The 17,779-nt window shown below is 41.1% G+C and overlaps 1 protein-coding gene across 1 annotated transcript; it reads left to right on the plus strand.

Moving 5' to 3' along the window:
- The first annotated feature begins 14,445 nt into the window (after positions 1-14,445).
- On the plus strand, positions 14,446-17,515 carry EOLA2 (endothelium and lymphocyte associated ASCH domain 2). Its single transcript, XM_064159587.1, has 3 exons — positions 14,446-14,895; positions 15,437-15,720; positions 17,070-17,515. Exons 2-3 carry the CDS (start codon positions 15,468-15,470, stop codon positions 17,285-17,287), a joined length of 471 nt encoding a protein of 156 aa, XP_064015657.1. The 5' UTR covers positions 14,446-14,895; positions 15,437-15,467; the 3' UTR covers positions 17,288-17,515.
- The last annotated feature ends 264 nt before the right edge of the window (positions 17,516-17,779 follow it).

Below are 17,779 nucleotides of genomic sequence, written 5' to 3' on the forward strand. Positions count from 1 at the left end.
GCAAAACCACTTAATCCTCTTCCTATTCCTAATCTGTCTCGATAACCACCTTTTTTTTTTTTCCATGAGGTACCTCAGCTAGCTCTAGAGGCAACACAAAAATGATTGCTGGAACTCTGACAAGCAGGAATTTTCAATGAAGAGATCATGGATAAAATACAAGTTGCCAACAGCTAAACCATCTTTCTTTATTTGATCAGCACTTGCAGCAACAACAGTTACCTTGTCACTAAACAAATAAACTACACATGCATTGTGTCCTGCAGTGACTGTTATTTCTCACTTTGCCTGCCTTCAGTTACATTATGAATAGCTTGGCGTGGTAGCTGGTCCATGAACTGTGTAGCTTAATATATTCATTTAGGGTATTTCTATCTCTTCCATATACACACATAAAATAAATGAGAAGACAACAATGACTGTGTGGGACAAAAATATTTTAAAAGGGCTAACTCTTTTTTTCCCCATAATTTGCACTTGCTTTCAGAGAGAGTTTAGTGCATCAGGATCTTTTTAAAAAAGCATCCATCTCTGTTATACAGTTTAGAGCATTTGTGATTGCAAAATGTGACTGAAGAGTTTACACTAAAGCTGACTCAGATGGCTTAGACACACTGAGCACAGTATTTTACAAACAGTTTTACAGACTGTGATACAAACAAATGTAGATGTACATAAGAAGTGCTTCAAAACCTTCTGGTAGCAGCTTTCTTTTAAAGGCTATCAGGTTTCTCACTCTTCCCATTTTCAGTAACAGCCCTTTAACTACCCAAGGCCTGTTAGGTTGTGACAAATAATTATCCAGATGAGTCTGAAAGCAAGATCACAAGATCACAGTATCACAGTATCACCAAGGTTGGAAGAGACCTCACAGATCATCAAGTCCAACCCTTTGCCACAGAGCTCAAGGCTAGACCATGGCACCAAGTGCCACGTCCAATCTTGCCTTGAACAGCCCCAGGGACGGCGACTCCACCACCTCCCCAGGCAGCCCATTCCAGTGTCCAATGACTCAGTGAAGAACTTTCTCCTCACCTCAAGTCTAAATTTCCCCTGGTGTAGCTTGAGGCTGTGTCCTCTCCTTCTGGTGCTGGCCACTTGAGAGAAGAGAGCAACCTCCCCCTGGCTACAACCTCCCCTCAGGTAGTTGTAGACAGCAATAAGGTCTCCCCTGAGCCTCCTCTTCTCCAGGTTAAACAATCCCAGCTCCCTCAATCTCCCTTAGCCATTTCTCCCTCAGATAACAATGTTGCCCGGAGAATATAACACAGAAATTGTGATCACAAGCAATTAGTAAGTATTTAAACTGCTGAAAGTTAACAGTTTCTAAGTTAGGTTTGTTAAGACAGACACAAGATACACAAACAATCTTAAGATTTCTTAGGATCTTAAAAAAAAAAAATTCAGAATTTGGTCATTTCTCCAGTGATTTCTTCAATAGACTTCTTCAGAGCTGTCAGACAGAAAGCTAAGCAGCCCACAGACTGATCACTGGATAGAGACTTCCATCTTCAGCTTATCGTGCAAGTTCAGTTTAGGCTGATAGAATCACATGCTTGACTCAAAAAATTCAAAGTGCATTTAAGAAAACCCAAACTTTATGTACACTGCAACTTCCATTCTTGCTCTATTTCACATTGATGAATAATGCATATAAAAGGTAAGATAAAGACCTGCCATTGGAATGAAATGGCTGGGATTTCCTAGAACAGTTCTGGGATTTCACAGTATCACAGTATCACAGTATCATCAGGGTTGGAAGAGACCTCACAGATCATCAAGTCCAACCCTTTACCACAGAGCTCAAGGTTAGACCATGGCACCAAGTGCCTATTCAACAACGTGGATGTCTCTGTGACAAAAGATTTAAAAGGTCACCACAATGATGTTCCAATAGGAACACTAAAGTGAAGAGTAAATCATATTCTGACATCATGCTGATGTCATTGGCTCACAGTGCTATGCAGAATAAGTACAACCTCAGGCCAAACATACCAGTGGCATTAAAGAAATGAAGAAAAAGTGAATGTCAAAAGGCAAAGAGTAAAATACAGTTAGAAAAAAATTGTTTAGTAGTGTGATATTGGGAGTTTAAAACATTAGAGCTGGTAAGTAAAAAAAAAAAACAACACAATAGCTTTGCTTCAAGTACCACATCTTGTAATAAGATTAGATGGTTCTTGGAATGTAATCTGTAATTTTTACTAACAGACTTCTGCAAAGAAACCACAGCAAACTTTTGTTTAAATCTCCTAAAATCTGTTAATTGAATTTATCCAGGTGATAATTCATTGTACTGACTTAATTTCTCAATATAATGAGAAATGATGAAAAGAGATGGTCTAAAAAGGTAGAGAATTCTAAAAATTAGAATATGTCTTGACTGCAGAAGTCTAGTCTCTTAGCAGAGCATTTGGGGGGGGGGGGGGGGAGGGGGGGAAGGCAAACATTATGGTCCCTACATTGAAACAACATAAAAATCAACATTTTCAAAGAAGCAGAAGGTAATTGTTAGATGTAGTGTACTGTTATTTGAACAGGATCTTTCAGAGGCTGACTTTGCTCATTATCTGGCTGAATAAGGCATCATCCTGTTCTTGAAAGCAAGTTGTCTAATAAGTGAGAGAATCAAGCACTGTAACCCTACTATTTAAAAAAAAACCAACCATTTTTAGCAATACCACTACTACTTAAATCTTGGTTCCTACACTGAACATTCTGGAAAGCTATAACACTTTCTGAGCAGGATCAATGGATAGAAACTCTTAAAACAAATTGTGGCTTTCTGATAGCAAATTAAAGACTCAGACAATGCTATAGAATGCACTAATAACAATCTCACAACAGAAAACAGAGATAAGATTAAATGGTTGCTATAACTGCCTTTCAACAATGTCAAAAAGACAGCTATGAGGAATGAACATTTGCATCCAAAAAGAGTGACTGCAAGGTTAAAAATCTGAACCAGAACTCACTATCTCTAGGCTTACTTGATACTTTTGAATAGATTTCCTGTGTGACCTTGGTTTGATGACTTTATTTTTGCTGGTTTGTTTCTCTATGTCAATTTTGGGCAGAAAAAGTCTTCTTAGTGTGTGTCTGAATTTTAAAAACTGGCTACAAACTTTCAGCCACACATCCAACTGAAATTGATAGCAGATTTCTGAGAAAAAAACAACCAAACAACAAAACCCAAAATAACTGTTGGAGTTTAAGCTGGTGGAGCGCTATGGGAAAATGGCTCTTTGTTCACCAGTATGGTTAGATGGTCAAATCCACTTTATTTCTGTGATACAGTGACTTATATGCATTCTAGCAAGAGGTGTGCTCCACCAAGATTGGTTACAGTCAGAGGGTCCTGAGTTACTTGTAAGGCATAGATAGGTCAGCATACCATAACAATCTGAGGGTCAGCCTCTGGGGCTGGCTAAACCCTGCCCACCTGCAGCTGCACTCCACCCCCTGCAGCTGCATGTGGGGGGAAGCCACCCTGTGCCTGCTATCTAAACTCCCAGGATGGATTCAAGGTCTTCCAGCACGGGTTGCTCATGTTTATCATTTCTGTGTGCTCTGCTAACAAGAATTTCTCCAACAAATAACAAAGAACATCAGCTTGGAATATGATACAGAAACAACAGCACCCACGTTTTTCAGTGTTTCAGACAACTGGATAAGTGCATTAGCACGGTGTGATGTACAGTTCAACTTGACTACCTGGTTTGCATTCAACCAGTTCAGAGAAGAGATCAAGGAACCTGCATGCATTTCTAGTCACTCATATCTTTGAAAAATCTCCATAGGCACTGCTATGAGTTTGGATTTCCAGGCATTTCCAGCAAAAATGAGCCCCACACATAACTATAGATGAATAGATATCTTTTGCTCTAGCTCAATCATATAATTTTGTAAATATTTTCCAAACCTATGGGTTGGTTTTATAACTAATAAATTATTTTGTAATGAAACCAGGGTCTGTGCATATCAATACAAGGTCGAGTCATCTTGATGAATCATGGGACAGTAGTGTGAATCCTAAGTCCATGAACAGAAGGAACACAGGAAGTCTAGGAAGATGACAGTAGGGTTGAACAGGTGCAAAGAATGTTTGAAAACATACAGCTACATTTGTGAGCATTGCAATTAAATGCTATACTATTGAATCAATGATTGGTTGTTCTTACAGATTGCCTAAAAAATTGTGGCATTGCAGGATTACAGTTTGGGGTGGGGAAGCATTCAGTGTGCGAAAACACACCAGTACTTAGTAGCTATTTGTTTGTTCTCCTGCTCCTGAAACTGTGCAGGAAATTACTACCTGTCTGTGGTAACTGGTAATTACAAGTGAAAAAAAATCAACTAAAGTAAATGCTACCTTACTAATATGGAAGCAGACATTTAACAAAACAAAGAGAACACAACTACAGAATGCAAATCACTAAGGATGTTCAGTTTCTTTAAGCAGAACACACAGCATAGGTGACAGTGTTACTGTGGCTTCTGATGTATGGTACAACCACTTTAAACAGTGATAGAATATGTAATAGATGATATACAAGGAAATACTTCAGTGGCTTCACAGTTCTGCTCTTTCACATCAACATGATTCCATAGCTCCTGAGGTTAAAAACTGTTGTGGCTTTTGATTTAAGTACTGAGCATAGAAATAATTTACATGTGGGAATCGAAAGCTGCAAAACTTTGTTACATTGCATTCACCCTGTGCCATTTTCACAGGCACTAACAACACCGGAGGCTCTGCTGCCTTCAAGGCTGCCAAAATTGATACATCAGATTTTGAGGAGGTTTAAATATTTATATCTAGAACTGCTATTTTCAGGCTCTGCACAGATTTAACCACATTTAGTTCTAACTCTGGTAATTTCTGTGCACTTTAAACTCAAGTATACCAGATGTTTAAATGCTATAGAGGATTATTATTACTTATTTAGTTATATAGATCCATTCCTCATGTATGCTGATGCTCCCTCCTCCCAAAAAAAAAAAGCCACAAAGGCACTTTCCAGAGGAGGTAACACCTTCTGATGCAACCCATAGCAAGAGACTTGCTGATTCTGAGTTCTAGCTATGACTGACTGACCCACTTTGCAAACTTCTGTCTTCATTCTCAGCAGTGAACATATAAACTAAAAATATTCAGATTTTCACACGGTAAATCTATGTAATCATGTTCAAAAACACAGGGCTTCTTTCTAACTAAAGTTTGCAAAAGGAACTGAAATACTGAAGGGAACTACATTGTCAAATGTTGGTTGCTATATAAAGGCAAAAATACAGAACTATTAGCAAACCCTCTCAAACAAGGTGAAAAGGGAAAAAAAAAACCCACAGCAAATTGCCCACTATCCATACAGTAGTTTAGCTCTAGAATATTGTCATTTTATTAAAGCTCTGTTGCCACACTGAGTATGAAGACAAAAAGACATATCTAATGATTATACAGTACAGCACTTGTATAGAAGTTATGTGTTTTTTTAGACCATCAGAACATTTTTTTCTTTGCTTAATCTTACCATGCCTGAGAAACGGGACCTTTATTTGCCCCACAGGTATTTGTACTTTAGAGGCTAAAAAAAAATAATAATAATGCATGAGGCACAAAAGAATTGGTAATGCCAGCAGTAAAACAGGACTAGGATTGAAGACTGGGGCAAGTTAGATTTAAATGAAGCATGTAGTAACATGAAGCTCTATACAGACAACAGAAACTCTTTGTTACCCAAATATGCACCAGTGTGCCATAGTCTAATGTGTTGCACAAAATGCCAGCATTCTCTCTCTAATACAAACATCAGCATGAGATACTACCAACTTAATTTTTCAAGTAATAGTTCATAATACTAAACCAATTTGTTGCCCATGTTCTAATCATTACTGTTGCTGCTCTAGTGTGGAAACAGTGTTCCCTCCGAGAAACCGTACAAGTGGTTTATACAAAAAGGATGACCAGGCAATGCTTGAAAATGCCTCTGCATCGCTCAGACATAGCTGTAGTTTAAGGCTACTTGCTCTGGCGTGCAGAGCAGCTGTTCTGTGGCTCATAGTGCCACCTAGGGGAAAGCTGGAAGCAGCTAAGAAACAGCGACTGGGGAGACAACATCAAATGAACAAAGTTCCTTAACCTTTTATCCAGTTCACCAAACTACAAGAAATGAAGAATATATATATCGAATTTTGACGAAAAGAAATATAATCTGTTAATTAGGAGTTCAGATGTATATTGAGCTCTCGTTGTTTGTAGTTTGGGATTTTTTTTTGTCTGAGGGGTTTTTTTTTTGGTCGTTGTTTTGGGGGGTCTGTGTGTGTGTGTATGTTTTTGTTTGGTTGGTTATTGTTTTTGTAGGATACAAGGTTTTTTATAGATCTTATTTACAATGAAAGGGATGTAAACCTTCAGTTCTAAACTACTTTGATAATGAAGATCTATTCAGATTTTGGACAAAATCAGCCCATATTTTGTTTTAATTCCTGCTTGCTGATCTGTTAGAAATGAGAATCATTTGGCTCTTCAATTCATAATTAACATATAATATGGAGTACTCCATCATATGTTTAGATTAATGCTGTAGAAATAACTGATAGTGGACTCCTTTGTCTTTGAAAGTATGCCTAAGAAAAGTTAACACCTCATCTAAGTAGACATGCATGATGAAGCAATGCTGCATTTGCTAATGTGAACAACAGGGTAGTGGAAATCAAGATATCTGATAATGAAGAGGTCATTTAAGTTCAATACATATGAAAAAATCCTGGAAACAAAAGGGGGAGGGGGAAATATGCAGAGAAAGTATGATGCAGTTCAAAGCACAAACTATAAATTCAATATGTATATATAAAAAAATACATAAAGCTAAACACAGATAAAACTGCTAGTACTGCAGTGAAACCCACAAAACTCTCTAAAGTAATAGACACATGTGCTTATTGGAAAGAGCAAGTCAGAAGTTAATTGTTTTACAATCTTATGCAGAATGCTAAACCCAGTTTTAACCATCACACAGTGAATCAATCAGTTCTAGGTTTGCCTTTTGTAATTTAGCTAATCATTATGATCATAAACGTGCACATCAACTCTCCTTGGCATCTATAAGCACATCTGCTTTATAAGTCCCTATTTTATCTCAAGTAATTTTAGATAGTAAGAATAGAAAAACAACCTGCATCAGCTAGAAGCAGCATTTTTCCTCAGGTCTCTAATAGCATCCTTCCAAAGTAGCAAGCCCTTTATTGGTGCCTTCTCTAACACAGCTTACGTTGGCACCAGTATTAAAAAACAACAAAACAGAAACACAACAAAACCAAACAAAACCTCCCACCCAAATGACAACAACAACAAAAATTCCTCCCACCAAAAAAACTCAACTGAAAAAAAAGCTAAGAAGAAACAGAACTGCAGTGACTTGTGATGTGGAGGCACTTCTCTCTGAGAGAGTAATATTTGCTAGTTATTTTAGCTTGCTAGTTTGAATTCAGAGAAGCAAATTGTCTTTTCAATTTTCATTACTCCATTGATTACATTTTTTTATTATCAATAGCCAAAAAGTATGGTTTTGGTTACAAGGGAACACACAGGGACAGTTTGAAAATGCATTTGCTTCTGCACATGAATTCTTTTTCTTATACTCCTTGCCAGGAATACCTTTTGTGAACAAAATGGTTAGGAAATTCAGTTTTTCCTCTTTCTTTAAGTGTCCTGACAAGACAGAAGAAGAAAGTACTTAGTCAAATACTGCAGAAATCATTGAAGAATTCCTAAGCCTTCTAAGTGTCAGATGAGGTAGATGTTACCCAGGCAAAAAAGGAAATCATTCATATTTTACCTGCCACAGGTAGCACAAACTTTCCATCTACTTAAATGAGCTCTAAATGATTTTTTCAAAGCTTCCAGTAATACCTTGCATCTGAGAACAGATTAAACACTGAATTAATTATAAAACCATATGGACAGAAATACTCAAAGTAAGGATATCTAGCCCTTTTGTATCAGGATTGCAGATTCACTTAAGAGTTTTCAGCATTTTAGATGGCATGAACTCTGGTCATAGACCCATGGCCATACAAAGTTGTTGATCAGTCTTCAAAAATGTTTTATGCAGCCACATACTGCATTCAGAATTGCCTGTGGGTTGGACATAACAATCAGCAGGGGAAGGACAGCTCATTACTACAAGCCCTCCATCCCCTGCAGATTACCTCAGCATGAAGCCACAGATCTCAATTAAAAAAAACCCAAAACAACAACAAAAAACCACAAAAAAAAAAAAAAAAGAGACCTCTACAGAGCTACACAAGATGTTTCCAAAGCAGCTAGCTCCATGTTCAACCCATAGTTACAACATTCTTTTAACCTTCAGAAAAGCAGAAAGACCAGGATGGTCTCTGAATATCAGCAACTTTAAGTTTAGCAATAAATTGCTAAGCAGATAAGGCTCACCAGCAGACTTGACCTGTCTCATGCTCACAAAACTGCCACCCAGTTTGAATACGTGGGAAATTCAGCAGCAAGACCTGCTGCTGAAGTGTACAAGGAAGTACACTGCATGTGACGGGCAGGAGTGGGGATGTTTAGGAGTGTCTAGCACATTGTAAAGTACTGAGAAGAACCTTTCACTTGGCAAAAAAGCTCATAGAGCAGTAAGTGCTGTATGCACATCTATCTGCCTTAAATAACAGAGAAATAAGCATAACTGCAGGAAGCAAAGAAATTTCCCTATCAGAAATCTTTGGACCCCACTGACAAAAGCTCTAAATCACAGCATCAGTGTTTGGCAAACATTTTAATCCAAATGTAATCTGGAAAGAAATGACAATGTTTGCCTCCTTTTCCCAGCCAAATTTGAAAATGAGGCACTTGTGACAACTTTTGAGGACTAAGACTGCACGGCACCCTTAGTCAAATACTTGAATGCACCATGAATGTCACTGAAGTAATACTGTACATATACAGAGATTCACTTGGTATTATGTATGTCCTATTTTTATTCTCTGAGATAAATCACCAACCAGTCAAAAACTCACAGTAACTGGCAATGAAATGACTGGAAGCTCTGATGTTAATAATTACTGACTTTTGTTGCTACTTTCCATCACATCTAGTCTGCCTCAGGACATTTGAACTGCTGGCTCTTTTCCCCACTGCACACTCTGCAAAGCTCTAGAAACAATGTGTGCAGCTTCAGGTGTATCCTTAGTAGGAATGTGACTAAAAACATCCCTTTGACAAAAAAATTTATGCATTATACTAAAAAAAAAAAAAAAAAAAAAAGCTAATGTCTTCCAAAGCCAAGGAAGGTCTGAAAAGAGTTTTTGAAATGTCCACCTAGACACAACTGAGTGACTAAAAGCTTTTTTGAATGTTCATTTGTCTGTCTCCAGAAAACAGATCCTTCTAAATCTCTTTCAGTTCATCATAGTCCATCTTATATATTTTCATATCTAAAGCATTTCCTAATAAGATGTGCATGCAGGTACTTTCTGAAGCCTTTTTCATTGTCTATATTAAAGTGTTCAAAGCCAAAAGGCACTCTACTGCTTGAATAGAAGAAAACAAACAGAAGAGACAAAGTGCATTAGATTTACTTTTAATTTCTGGCAATATGCCAGGAAGGTTCCTTGCACTTTTTTCCTGCTAATTGTATTTGCTCTGTATGAAAGAAATACTGCTTTTCAATTTCATTTACGGAACCAATTCTAAATCAATAAAGCAAAGTTTTCTTGCATCACAGCAACATCTTTAATTTTCAGGTGACAGTACTTCCATTGCTACTGGTAACCAAAGGGCAAAGTTTTCCAGTGATTTTTTTTTCTATACAGAAATTGTGATATAGACAAGAAGTTACATTTATTGAACTAGAGAAAAACTTCTAGTACATTAGCTACTACATACCACCACATAGGTACTACAACATAGCATTAGGAAAGGCAGCATGTTTGACTGCAAACAAATACTGGAGGCTAATCCTCACACTCTACCTTATGCTTTCATGTTGGGTATTTAAGAAAACCAAACCAATCCATATGTCCTTATGTAAGATCTGTCTTACACACACAATATAACAGAAACATATGAAAGTTTCTCCTGTGCAGGTTTCAGTATTTATGCAGCATAGTTTTGAACAGCACTCTGAAATACTACTGCATTTCTGTCACCAAGATAGCCACAGAGAGAAACCTTACTAAAACCTCGGGCAGGGTAAACTCTACTGTAAGTAATGGTCAGGGGTTGAGCTGAATCTGCTGCTGACATTCAATACTATGCTGTTGTCATGCCAACTTCAAAAACAAAGTGCTTGCTGCAGCAAAGTTATCATGGGGCTTGAAGTTCAGATTGTAACATAAGAGGCTCCCTGTTCCAGTTATTGCTTTTGTTTTCTGGGTTTGGGGTGTTGGTCTTTTCTACTGAGTGGGCTACAGGTCATGGCGTGGAAGGAGGTTGCTGGCTAGGGCTGCTGCTTCTATACTTCGTGCACTTCTACGCAGTCAGGCTAAGGTAATTGAGCATTGTATCGCTTCCAGTGAAACTCTTTATCCCAACCCAGAGGATTTTTGTTTGTTACTTTCCCTCCGGTCTGTGTAAGGAGAGAGGGGAGCTTGTGAGAGTGGACTGTGTTAACCCAGGACAGTAATCAATGATTATTTTAAAAGTCAATATTTTTGACAAGAATGGTGATATCAGCGACGTGTTACAAACCAGAAATGTACTCTACCCACAAAGGCTGTGTATGGGGGTTGAGGTGTGAGCAAAAAAGAACCACAGATTCACATTTTCAGATAACACAAGTGTTGCAACAAATCCAGAAATAAGAGAATTACCTAAAGAATCTGGAGATCTATTTATTAAAACACTTAAGATGGCCATAATTTCTCACAATATATACAAAGAAATATAGACCAGCAGGTAAAATGTAAGTATTTTAATTCACAAAAAAAAATTTAGAAGTTCCTTCTTTGGGTATGAGAATAATATGAAGCTGTTTTTCCAGCATATACTGAAGCTCTGTAAACTACAATATTGGTATGAGGCACAGTAAATTTAAGGGACAGGGGACAAAATGTAGAAGGCTGGTAGAAGTCCTTAAGATGGAATTGCTGCCAAAAGAATACGGAGTCACAGCATCACATTTCACATTGTCTGGTGTTCATAAAGGCTGGAAAGTGTACTGGATGTTCCTATGTCAACATATTCCAGCGTCTTGTGAATGGCAACTATTAAATAGTGACCACTATTGAGTGGCTGTGCTGGATTTCACGGGTTATTAACACCTGAAATTTCTGTTTTGACCTCCGGTACCCTGAAACATACCACACCACATCTTTACCCACTTCTGAAATGAACTGTATGTGATGGAGGACCTTGGCCTGATTTTGACCCAAGACATTCCAGCTCTTACTGCTGTGTACTGAATCATGTAAAATCAGCTGCTAAATGAACTTGACAAAAAACACAGCAATGCTTGTCTATCTTGATGAGATCAGACCTCAGTCCTTATCAGTGATGTACTAAGCTTTGGTTTAGCTCCACAGAAAGCAGCAACACATTCTCTAATAGGAATCATGCAGTCTTTATTCCACCTAAATTAAAAATAGGGAAACCCTAAAGAAAGCCAACTTAGAGACACTGAATTGGTACTTTACAGAAATAGACAAAACTTGTAGAATTTCCTGTTGTGATTATCATCATGCAAGGTACAGTGCCAAGATTAAATAATTTGGGATTGGTGTTAGCAAGTGAAAGCCACAGTAGCTGAAGAACAATGAACTAAGATGTGAGCATAAACTATCATTTCAAGGTCTTATTTAGGAGCTGCTCTAAATTGTCTTTATCTCTTCTGGTGAACATCACAACATATCAGACAAGGTTTCTATAAACCAAGTAACCTAGTTTTGTGACAAGAGATTTTCAGCATATCTTTGGAGTGGGACACTGTAGAACTGTTAGGCAAGATTAAGTACTTCAGAGATTTTTTGCTTAAATCAAAGAAAAAACATATTTTATTTATGTAACAAACCATGATACCAATCCTGCTGTAAGTTATGTGAGCATAAAACAAAGATAAAGCACACCACAAAAAAAGAAGCTGGCCTGTATTTCCCCAAAATAAGCAAACATCATATAAACTGCAGTTATGAAAGGAAAACCACCAAAAAGCAGAAAAAGCATGAAAGCTCATTACATGCTACAACTTTAAACAGATGAAACAGGTTCTTCAACTAACCATGCACCTCTAGTAAAATGGAAACAGCTTAAAGCCAAAGAACATTTAAAATAATAACCCTGTAAAAATTGCAATGACCTTAAGCTGACATAATCTATTAATTCTGTCTTGTTATTACGATGTTATATAAATGACAGGAATAACTCCCATCTAGAACACTTTAAACATGATATTAGAAATATCCAAGGGGGGAAAAAAAGATAGTAAGAACAATAGGAATTTCAGAAAATGGTAATAAGAAAAAACAGGTCACAAGAGTGTTAGTCTATCAGACATAAAAAAACCTTCTAGAACACACAACATTCACTGAAGGTATAGGGTACACAAAAAAGGGCCACCATAAAAGCTATCTGAAGTGTTTACCATCATGAAAGAATTACCTCACTCTGCAGTTACAGAATATGGAATTTACAGGTAAATGTTTATCAATAAATATCTGTTATTTGCAATGTCATAGACCTAGACAAAACAAAAAGAATCTTTTTAATCTTACACTTTGCTGCAGGAAGTTCCTTTGCCTTTCTTAAAGCGGCCTGTCTCTCTAACAGATTCTGGCACGTCACTCTTTCCACCTCTGAATTCCTGCAATTGTTAAAGTAAAGTTGAGATTTCTCTTGTTTGAAAAGTAGAGTGTAAGAGAACTTCTAAGTCACTGAAATCAGTATGTAAAACTAGGATTTGATGTTGGTGATTGCCCTCTTTCCCTTCTACAGATATTACTGATTTTTATTTTCCACCACCTCTCACAATTTCCCTCTTTCATTCTCTTGGATGCCCCTCCTTACTTGTACTGCAGAATCATACCCTTGTGTGGATGTTCTCTCCTCCCTGTTTGCTTTCTCTAAGACGCTGCATGCATAGAAAAACTCCTGGCCTGCATCAGGAACAGTGTGGCCAGTAGGACAAGGGAGGTTATTCTTCCCCTGTACTCAGCACTGGTCAGGCCACACCTTGAGTGCTGTGTCCAGTTCTGGGCCCCTCAATTCAAGGAGATGTTGAGGTGCTGGAACATGTCCAGAGAAGGGCAACAAAGCTGGTGAGGGGCCTGGAGCACAAATCCTATGAGGAGAGGTTGAGGGAGCTGGGGTTGTTTAGCCTAGAGAAGAGGAGGCTCAGGGGTGACCTTATTGCTGTCTACAACTACCTGAAGGGACATTGTAGCCAGGTGGGGGGTGGCCTCTTCTCCCAGGCAACCAGCAATAGAACAAGGGGACACAGTCTCAAGTTGTGCCAGGGTAGGTCTAGGCTGGATGTTAGGAGGAAGTTCTTCCCAGAGAGAGTGATTGGCATTGGAATGGGCTGCCCAGGGAGGTGGTGGAGGCACCGTCCCTGGGGGTCTTCAAGAAGACTGGATGAGGCACTTAGTGCCATGATCTGGTTGATTGGTTAGGGCTGGGTGCTAGGTTGGACTGGATGATCTTGGAGGTCTCTTCCAACCTCGTTGATTCTATGATTCTATGATTCATATTTATAACCCTCAACTGATAGCCATAGCTTTATAGAAAAGATGACTTTCTTCAAACTTCTGCCTGCATTCAGATGCAGCTTCATTCTTTATCTTCTGTGACTTTGGAAGTTCGGGCAAGATCTCATCAGTTATTCAACCTGCTGCGTAAGGATCACTTTCACAGCTTCTCACTGTGCAGCATTAGGGTCTGCCTTAAGAAAGTCACTTTATTCATCCATGTTGGAAATTAATGCTGCTAAAACATGTGTTTGCCAACATAAACGATTTACTGGTTCTCTTAAGAACACTGAACAAGGACAATCAGACTGTACATCTATTTTAACCTTCTTTTCCAAATTATCCTCTACTGTGAGCCCTTTTAGGCCCGCACACATTGCTCCCTGATGCCAGGGATAGCCCAGTAGGGATCAAAAGGAGACCAGATGCAACCTCTGTTGTCAAACAGTAACTGCAGTGCTCAAAATATTTGTATTAGAAAGGCAAGCATAAATTTCAAGCGGCAGCAAGAGACAAGAGGAGATTCTCCTCCACAGATTAATCCCGTTGAATGAAAACACTTTGAGGAATTCTGTCCAAGATGAGCTGTTCTCCAAAGAAAGCAGGGAGGTCACAGACCACCCAGATTTTTGGTGCCGAATGGCTTCCAGGCAGTTCTACAACAGGGCCCTTGCTCACCCGCCCGCCTGTGGGCACAAGTGCCGTGCTGCAGCAGGAAGAACGTGCCAGAGCCTCTGCTGCCATCTTACTCTCGGGCTCTCCCATAGTGAGCATCGACAGAAACCTCCTCAGAGCCAAGGTGCAGAGACAGTCCCAGCAGCGAGGTGGGGGCTCCTGCTCCCTCCTCCTCTCAGCCACCAAAGCACGCCGCGGGCATCGTGCGCCTCTGGGGAGCTTTCGACAGGCCCGAACCGCCGCCCTCGCTTCCCAGGGTGAACCCGGGGCCAACAAGGCGCCCCGTTGGCGGGAAGACGACCAACATCCCACTGACACCGACCGCCTACGTGTGGCCAGGCGCTGCCTACACTATCAGCGCCGCACAGCCAGGCGCGGATAGAGGCCACTCCCCTCGCACCCCAGGCCTGGAGGGACCCGCGGGGAGAAGCGCAGCGCCATAGTCTGCTCACAGCCCTCGTCACCCACCTTCCCGAGCGGGACAGCGGCGGGGCCCAGCGCCAGCGGAGGTGGCGGTGCCAGGTAGGAGTAGGCGGTGGAGTGCTCGCTCTTGGGAGGGAGCGGGACGCGGGCCCTGTGAGTGGCGCTGGCCGCAGAGGACTGCGTCCCTCGAGGAGCCTCCCCAAGGTACCCCCTGAGGAACGGCTTTTAAAACCCTTTCAGGCCCCTGAACTCGGCCTCCGGGGCTAGACCGGGCCGGGCCGGGCCGAGCAGCCCCGCGGTGCATTAACTCTCCGAGCAGCGGCAGTGCCTCCGGCCGCGCGGTGCCGGCGGGCCCGTGCCGCGTCCCTCCCTGCTCTGGGGCCGAGCTGTTTGCTGCGGCGCGGAGGCAGCCGCGCAGCGCAGCGCAGCGCCAGCCTGGGGGGCCTGTGCTCCCCGCGCCACGGGCGGGCGGCGTTCGCCGAGCCGGGGGGGACCCACGAAGAGGAAAATCCGCTCCCGGGGGAGGCAGCGTGCTGCTGGCCTTAGCGGAGCGGCCTGCTCCTCAGGGCAGCTGCTCGGGCAGGCCTCGGAGTTTGTGATGCTCACGGAAAGGTTTTTGCGGGCGTCTGTTTATTTGTAGGAAGCAAACCGGTTCCGATGCATGGAGAACGATGAGATTTGGTTGCCTTTCCTTCCGACAGCCGTATGCGGGATTGGTTTTAAACAAAGTCAAAACAGTGGAGACGCGGTGGCGTCCGTTGCTAGCAGCTTACAAGAACTGCACCGTTGCTATTCATATAGCTGTTAAGGACTGGCAAGATGAAACTTGGAGAGAAATTCTTTTGAATAGGTTTGGCATGACACCAGAGCAAGTGCAGGATTTGTTGGATGAAGGGGAAAAATTTGGCAGAGGAGTTATTGCAGGTAAGCAACTCCAAATTTTATTTTCTATGCAGGTGTTCAGTAAGTTAAGGTTCAGTAAACTACACACATTACCTTAACTTGGAGTGTAGTGCCTTAATTGGGACTGGGGAGCTATTCTGATTCCTTGTGACAGTAAGCTGAAAGTCATGAGAGAAGTTGTAACTAAAATCATAGAATCAACGAGGTTGGAAGAGACCTCCAAGATCATCCAGTCCAACCTAGCACCCATCCCTATCCAGTCAACCAGACAATGGCACTAAGTGCCTCATCCAGGCTTTTCTTGAACACCTCCAGGGATGGTGCCTCCACCACCTCCCTGGGCAGCCCATTCCAATGCCAATCACTCTCTCTGGGAAGAACTTCCTCCTAACATCCAGCCTATACTTTCCCTGGCACAACTTGAGACTTGTTCTGTTGCTGGTTGCCTGGGAGAAGAGGCCACCCCCCACCTGGCTACAATGTCCCTTCAGGTAGTTGTAGACAGCAATGAGGTCACCCCTGAGCCTCCTCTTCTCTAGGCTAAACAACCCCAGCTCTCTCAGCCTCTTCTCATAGGGTTTATGTTCCAGGCCTTTCACCAGCTTTGTTGCCCTTCTCTGGCCACGTTCCAGCACCTCAACATCTCTCCTGAATTGAGGGGCCCAGAACTGGACACAGTGCTCAAGGTGTGGCCTGACCCGTGCTGAGTACAGGGGAAGAATAACCTCCCTTATCCTACTGGCCACACTGTTCCTGATGCAGGCCAGGATGTATTGGTTTTCACTGTGTTGGAAATACTAAGTCTCTTTGAGCTTTAGGATAAAGAGATTTAGTCAGGTTTCAGCTTTTAAAAAGCACTTGCTTTACAAAAAGCTTGGCTACAGCTCTGTACAAGATCTCCTATTGATTTGTGCTAACATGACATGCAGTAATGCAGGGTAGTATGTGTTGGATATTATTTTGTTTCATGATAATTGTTGTGGTCTACCCCCAGCAGACAGCTAAACCCCCACAGGCGCTCCCCACAGCCTGGGTGGGATAGGTAAGAGAATTGGAAGAGTGAAAGTGAGAAAACTTACGGGTTGAGATAAAGCCAGCTTAACAGATAAAGCAAAAGCCTGGGAAAGCAGGGCTCCATCATCTATAATGGCAGCTTGAGAAATTCTGAGTGATGACTCAGAATAATCCCCCTTTCTCCCCTCCTTCCATCTTCTGTAGTGAAGAACCCTGGTTTGAAGTGTGCGTACTCCAGACCATACTCTTCTGGGAATAGGCTGTTTTGTGTATCTTCTGGGAACTTTACTTCTGGAAAACTTTCTTCTAGGAGATCAAACAGCCAACTAATTTTATATTTTGTTTTTATACTGCAGGACTAGTGGACATTGGAGAGACCTCACTATATCCAGAAAACTTGCCTTCTGAAAAGATTCTGGAGCTAGAAGACAAAGCTGTTCTCAGGAATCTAGAACAGAAGTACTTGACTGTTATTTCCAATCCACGCTGGCTCCTGGAACCAATTCCTGCCAGAGGGAGACAAGGCATGTGGCAGGTGGACATCCCTGAAGAACTGATCCCTTCAGAAGCATAGGCACTGCTCCTAATATTTTTCATGCCTAAATGCACGCTCACAGTTCACCATTCAGCACCTTGAAGACCAGTGAGTTGTTCAGGGTTCCCTTCCAAAACTACTTGTTTGAAACAGCAAATACAGAAGTGCTTGTTTTGAGGAAAGAACTAAGCTGCATTTTTAATGGTAATTACTGGAAGTGATAGTTTACTGCATTTTGCATATTAAAGGCTTCTTTCAAAAATGAAACGGTTGATACATCATGTGCCAATTTAAAACATATATGTAACTCTATAGTATGATGGTCTGATTCTATGAGGAGGAAGGTTTGCAGGACCCTTCAGAAAAGCAGTACTTGACAGCAGGGTGCTCTTATTAACAGGACATTTGTCTTGGGAGTGCACTCCAGCCCTACTTTTGTGGGATCTTTGAGAATGCAGTTATCTGAGAGGAGGCCAGTCCCAGGGGATTCACAGAAACTCAAGTTTGCTGGATATTTCTGTACCCAGTCTG

This window comes from Pogoniulus pusillus, chromosome 19 (genome assembly GCF_015220805.1).
Source record: "Pogoniulus pusillus isolate bPogPus1 chromosome 19, bPogPus1.pri, whole genome shotgun sequence".
NCBI classification, from domain to species: domain Eukaryota; kingdom Metazoa; phylum Chordata; class Aves; order Piciformes; family Lybiidae; genus Pogoniulus; species Pogoniulus pusillus.